Genomic DNA, 6,131 nt, shown 5'->3' with positions numbered 1-6,131 from the left:
GTACGATAGGCCTGAACTGCTAGAGTAAGCCTACCCTCTTGCTGAGTAAATATCACGTTCTGTTGTTGAGGCATTGTCTTTCGTACGTGAAGTTCGCGATGCCAAGAAAAAGTGGCACTCTCGGTGGGGTGGCACTCTCGGTGGTGGAATACGTTATACTTATCCCATAGATCCTGTTTTTTTGCGCAACCCCGCCACCACCACCACCACCCCAGCCACACTCGAGCATATTGCACAGTACAGCCGCAGAAACACAATCTCTTCCCCTTCCCTCCCTATTCTCTCTTCCCTTCCCCTCTTTTTCTCCCTAATCTAATCTTTCCCCTCCCCCTCTCTAGACTCCACCAAGCAAACTCTCCAAGCCCCCCTGACTTACTATACTAAAACCCCATGCCAAGCGCAGCCCTCAAGAAATCCCAAGAAATCCCAAGATGAAAGGAATTTAAATGGTTAATATCATAGCTGTGGGAGGGGGGGGTTCCACCACCACCACCACGACCCCTTTTGACCACATTTTTTCATTGCCTTCCTTTAGCGCATTAAAAAAAAGAAGATTAAAAAACCGAGCGCCCCCACCGTAGCAACTTGGGCTATTTCATACTCACTGTTATTTACAGTGAATTAGAGGTGGTATTTAAAGCAAGAGCAATTTTTTTTCTGGGTATATATATATCTAGCTAGCTAATTGCCCATCTAACTATCTATCCATCTATCTACCAATTCCATACATACATACATACATACATACATATATATATATATATATATATGCACCCCCATCTCAGCCATGTACATGTAAATAGATAGATAACGTGGTTCATAAGCGAGTCGGTCACCCAAGCGAGTCGGTCACTCCCCACCAGCGCGTCGACGTTGATACTACAACGCGTTATGTCTCAACAACACAACTATCAATTAACTTATCCTGAATCAGATCTTCAACTTGCTCTTTTTGATATCCAATCACAACGTGTTCAAAGCCAAAGACGCGCTGCCTCTATCTATAACGTGCCTCAAAGTACAATATCTGATCGACAGGCTGGAAAGCGCCCCCGACGCGACTGTGAACCGAATTCAAAGCGCCTAAATAAGTTAGAAGAGGAGGCTATTATTAGACGTATTTTTGAAGAGTCTGCGCGTGGATTTGCCCCTACAAAGGCTGAGGTTCGAGCAATGGCCAATAAACTGTTAGAGGAGCGTGGTGGCAACCCTATTGGCAAGAATTGGGTTGACAACTTTGTTAGGCGGACTGCTGAGCTCCGTACGCGCTGGAGCCGTCCCTATGATCACCAGCGAGCCGCCTGCGAGGACCCAGTGGCTATCCAGCGCTGGTTTGACTTAGTCCAGGCGACAAGGCAGAAGTGGGGTATTGTGGACGACGATATCTACAACTTTGACGAAACTGGCTTTATAATGGGCAAGATTTTATCACAGTTATTAATCACAGCATTAGAAGGATATGGGAAAAAGAAGCGGATACAGCCAGGCAACCGTGAGTGGGTTACTGTGATCCAAGGCGTGGGCGCGTCGGGTCGCCAGATACCACTGTTCGTTGTCTTTGCGGGCAAGGTGCTTATCAACGTCTAGTTTGAGAATTTGCCTGCCAACTAGGTTCTTAAAGTCAGTCCCAATGGCTGGACGAATAATCAGCTTAGTCTTGCCTAGTTAGAGCACTTTAATACCCATACAAAGAGCTCTACTGTGGGTGGGTATCGACTACTTATTATTGACGGCCATGAGAGCCACTGCTCCATCGATTTTCAAGATCTTTGCAAGGAGAAGAATATTATTCTTCTCTGCATGCCTCCACACTCGTCTCACCTGTTGCAGCCCCTTGACGTCGCCTGCTTCTCGCCATTGAAGCGCAAGTATGGCGACGCTGTTTCAGGCTTGGCACGCAACCGCACCCACTATATCAGCAAGGAGACCTTCCTACCAGCCTTTAAGGCTGCTTTTGAGCAGTCTATTACAAAGGAGAATATCCAAGCTAGCTTCAGAGGCGCTGGTCTAGTCCCACATGACCCACAGGCTGTGCTATCTAAGCTTGATGTAGTGGTGCAGACGCCAGTACAATCACCACGACAGACAGCCGCCTGGCAGGCGCAGACACCACGCAACGCGCGCGAGGTTGAGGCTCAAAGTACTCTTATTCGACAGAGAGTAAGAAACCGCCCTAGGTCTTCTGCAAATTCTCTTGACGAGAAGGTTGTACAGCTAAGTAAAGGGGCTCAGCAAATAGCACATAAGATGACGCTTATGAGGGAGGAAGTAGCTGCTCTTCGAGAGGCTCTAGACACAGCAAATAAGCGTAAGAGCCGCAAGCGGCGATACGTACGCACAGAAGAGACTCTTACTGTAGGCGAAGTACAAGAAGTATTAGCTGAACAGGCGGGTAGCAGTCGTGGTGATGGTGAGAGTGCGTCGAAGAGGGTGCGAGGAGAGCGGCGGTGCGGGCGTTGCAAGCAGACTGGACACAACGCTCGTACCTGCGCAGTTGAGATAGATAGTGCAAGTGATAGTAGCGATTCTGACAATTAATCTGGTATATTGCAATAGTTTATTGACTGTAATAAAAGACTGTGATAACGTGTCAACGTCAACGCGCTGGTGGGGAGTGACCGACTCGCTTGGGTGACCGACTCGCTTATGAACCACGTTAGATAGATAAATTATCATTATTATTATTATTATTATATCTCGTAGCCCCACTCCACACTCTCCACTCTGCATAGCCCCTCCCCTCCCCCTATCTTTCTTCATTCCATCTTCCCTACATATTTCCCTCTCTTTTTTCCATCTCTCTCTCTTTTTTCTTTCTTTCTCCCCTCAATTTCAACTCCTACATCCCATGTATTCACCATGCATGCATGCATAAATCAGGACATGAAAAAAAATATGCATACTTACGGTGGGGGGGGGGAGGGGGTCTGCAAATGTGCATAGTGCTCGGATGTATGACTCCGAAAGTTTGTTTTTTTGTTGCTGTATATCGCATCCTAATCCATCCTAATCCATTATATTCCCTCCCATCCCATCCTATCCTATGCTAATACCTATTCCAATACATGACGTGGGATTACGCTGATGCTGATGCTGACAATGACGATCTTTTGCATGACTGCATTGCGTTGCACTGCACTGCGACACGAGTACCGAGGTCAGGTACAAGGGGACGCACGCACTGGCATTTTGGAAAAGTATCGGGAGATTGGAGAGGTGAGCTTGTTGGTATGTCACATCTTGGCACATCACAGCACGTTCTTGTCAGAGAGAGAGAGGGGGGGGGAAGAATGCAAGCATGTATATTTCTAAACCTTTATCGCGTGAAAAAATGGGGGTACAAGAAAGTAATTAGACAGGATAGAATCAGAAAAAAAAGGTAGGTAGATATACAGATTCAGAAAGAGAAGGAATAGATGAACGCAAATCACGACCAGGTTCAAAATATGGTTTCATTTCATTGACAATGCAATCAAGACAGCTAAAAAGCACCTCGTCCAGGCAGCGGGTCGTTCTTCGCAGGACACACTGCGTCGAAGATTTGGTGGTTGACAAAAGTAGGCTTGACATTATTGTTGTAAGCCAGCTCGACTAGAGTGGCGTTGCCTATGGAATGTCAGTATACAATCTCCTGCATCCAAGTCACTCGATTGACTTACCAGACATGTATCGAGGCCAGCCGTATTGGGTCAAGCCATTCTGCGAGTCTCGAGCAAATGCAGCCCATGCGCCTTGGATATAGGCCGTGTACTTGTCCTGTGCGTTGCTGTTGGGGAGACCCGAGATATCCTGAGCAGTACCAAAGACCAGACCAAGGTCCGAGCCATGATAAGCTGCGCTGCCTTTGGGTCCGAGACCTGCACTCCCATTGTAAAGACGAAGGTTGTCCCACTGACCAAAGTACCTGTATCGCCAGGTGGGGACGTTGTGTTGGACCCGGTAAGCAGCCGAGTAGGCGCTCGGGCAAGTGAAGCTCCGCTCAGTAAACAGGTTCCACTGGGCGTCGGTGAAATTGAGCTTGGTTGCCCATCCGGAAATGCGGTACCAGCCGTCCTCGTGGTCGTTGTTGCCGAGCAAGAGTGGAATCTTGGCAAATGATCCGGCCTCGGACAGCTGCTCGTAATCCGCAAATACAGTCGTGTTATCGACTGTTGGATGGAACGTCGCCTGCTTCAAGCCAACACTGGGAAGGGTGGGAACCTTTGCCGAGGCTGCCAGAACAGCGGACATGTCCGCTGAGCGCACACAAGACACGACTGCAGCAGCGTCGTCATTGGGACCACCACAGCCAATGGCCTGGGAGACGTTGTACCAGATGGACTGCGCGTACTCGACCGTGTTTGGGATAAAACTCAGGGATGTTCCAGACATGGGAATGAGACCAGAAACAATGGGGTCCTTCTTCCACGCGTACGCCCAGTAGTCGACCGAAGCACCACCCGCGCTCTGTCCAAAGATGACGATACGCGAGGGGTCACCGCCAAACGCCGCAATGTTGTCACGCACCCACTCTACAGCAGCGCGCTGGTCAAGCAGGGCTGCGTTCTTCTCCACGCCAGGGGCACCAGCAAAGCCAAAAATACCTAGGCGGTAGCTGAAAGGGTTAGTACATGGATGGATGTGAAGATGATTGGTCTTACTTCAGCGTCACTACCACAACATCCTCAGCATCAGCAAGGTACTGGCCGTTGTAGAAGGGACTATGGGGGCCTGGAATCTGGAAGCCTAGGCGAGTCGTTAGCAGAGGACGTCTCAAGTCAACCAAGAAACGACGTACGTCCGCCATGGATGAATACCAAGACTGGCTTTTTCGCATCCGCGTGACCGGGACTTGCCGTCCAGACGTTTAGCTTTAGGCAATCCTCAGATACCGAGTTGTTGTTCTGGGCAGCAAAGTTCTTCCACACACGCAAGCCTGAGGGCTGGGTGAAGTTGGGGAACAACGACACTGGGGGCTTGACGGCGGGGCAGTCACTAGGGCAGGGTTAGAGCTGGGCTACAGGTGTAGTGTGGTGTTAGGGCAAACGTACGCCGACTACGGGGGTTAGCCTGTGCTTGTGCAGTGCAGTCTTGCCACGACTTACCCACTCGGATGCCTCGACGACGGTGCCTGGGGGCGCCAGGTACTTGCTGGGCGGCGCAAATCGCAGCTCGCCCACGGGCGCGGCGGCATAGCGGATTCCCAGGAACTCGGTCACGTGCGTCTTGTTGGAGGACGGGTGGCCGACCAGGGTGCCACTGCGAGTCTCAACGCCCAAACGGGTTGCAGGCGCGGTGACGGCGGAGCCCACGAGCGAGGCTACGGCTGCGGCCGTAAGCAGGAGGTGGTGCATCCTGTCAATTCGAAACTCGGGCAGCCCCAGTCGAGATTGGATAGCTGGGTCGGATGCCAGAGAGGGACGCTCACGGGCTTATAACGGCGCAACGAGGTCATTTGTGGCTCGTCGCTCTGTCGCCACGGGAGGGCCATGGGCTAGTGCATCGCCCCCCATGCTGTTGTGCCCGTTGCTCGCCGCCGGCCAGAGAGCGCTCGAAGCAGCCAAAGGCCCGGCCGGGCGAGCTGGGCAAGATGAACCGTTGGCGTTGGGTGCGCAGCGGTGCACCGGCGCAAGCACGCTGAGATGTCGTATGTCGTTTGAAGGCATGACGGGGGCGGGTGAAGCTTTCATCTCGGCTGCCTCTGCAGTGATGACGGCGCTGGCATGCGCTAGGCCCAAAGCGTTTCTTTTTTCCATCCCACGCGCGCCCCCCCCCCCGTGACTTTCTTCCGTGCCGCCTTGGTTGACACCCACGACACGACCACCGCACACTCGCCCCCAATGCACATCGATCCGCATCCTCTGGCGGAGTTTTTTTCTTCTTCCGCTTGGCATACGACTGCATGCACTGCATGCACCCAGGGACGCCCCAGTTATGTTCCGAATGTCACGGGCGCGGGCCGTGAGCCCTGAGATTCCAGTGTCCACCATATCATTTCGCGTGGCCGCTGATCCATATCCATACCGGGCTCGACGTCAGCCAGCCATGCCTCTTCAGTGCCCAACGCCGACGCCACCAGCACGTTTTCCGGTACTCCATGACATCCGGCTGGCCCTACACTAGCCAAAGGAAAAAAATCAAGCGCGCGCGGG

General features: G+C 51.8%; 1 protein-coding gene across 1 annotated transcript; it reads right to left on the bottom strand.

Moving 5' to 3' along the window:
• Window positions 1–3,335: 3,335 nt before the first annotated feature.
• Window positions 3,336–5,489, bottom strand: SETTUDRAFT_166367 (uncharacterized protein). Its single transcript, XM_008033333.1, has 6 exons — window positions 5,085–5,489; window positions 5,031–5,035; window positions 4,778–4,974; window positions 4,641–4,725; window positions 3,660–4,594; window positions 3,336–3,606 (listed from the first exon to the last, which is right to left on the bottom strand). The coding sequence occupies exons 1-6, from the start codon at window positions 5,331–5,333 to the stop codon at window positions 3,482–3,484; spliced, it is 1,596 nt and encodes a 531-aa protein (XP_008031524.1). The 5' UTR covers window positions 5,334–5,489; the 3' UTR covers window positions 3,336–3,481.
• Window positions 5,490–6,131: the final 642 nt, after the last annotated feature.

The sequence above is a fragment of the Exserohilum turcica genome, assembly GCF_000359705.1.
Source record: "Exserohilum turcica Et28A unplaced genomic scaffold SETTUscaffold_9, whole genome shotgun sequence".
NCBI lineage: Eukaryota > Fungi > Ascomycota > Dothideomycetes > Pleosporales > Pleosporaceae > Exserohilum > Exserohilum turcicum.
This window is presented reverse-complemented; position numbering and strand designations above follow the sequence as displayed.

Excerpts from the sequence above, each read along its gene's own strand:
- SETTUDRAFT_166367 (XM_008033333.1), bottom strand. The coding sequence starts at position 5,333 with ATGCACCACCTCCTGCTTACGGCCGCAGCCGTAGCCTCGCTCGTGGGC. Across the intron at positions 4,726-4,777 it reads GGTATTCATCCATGGCGGAC|GCTTCCAGATTCCAGGCCCC; the intron begins GTACGTCGTTTC and ends CGACTCGCCTAG. Across the intron at positions 4,595-4,640 it reads GTTGTGGTAGTGACGCTGAA|CTACCGCCTAGGTATTTTTG; the intron begins GTAAGACCAATC and ends TAACCCTTTCAG.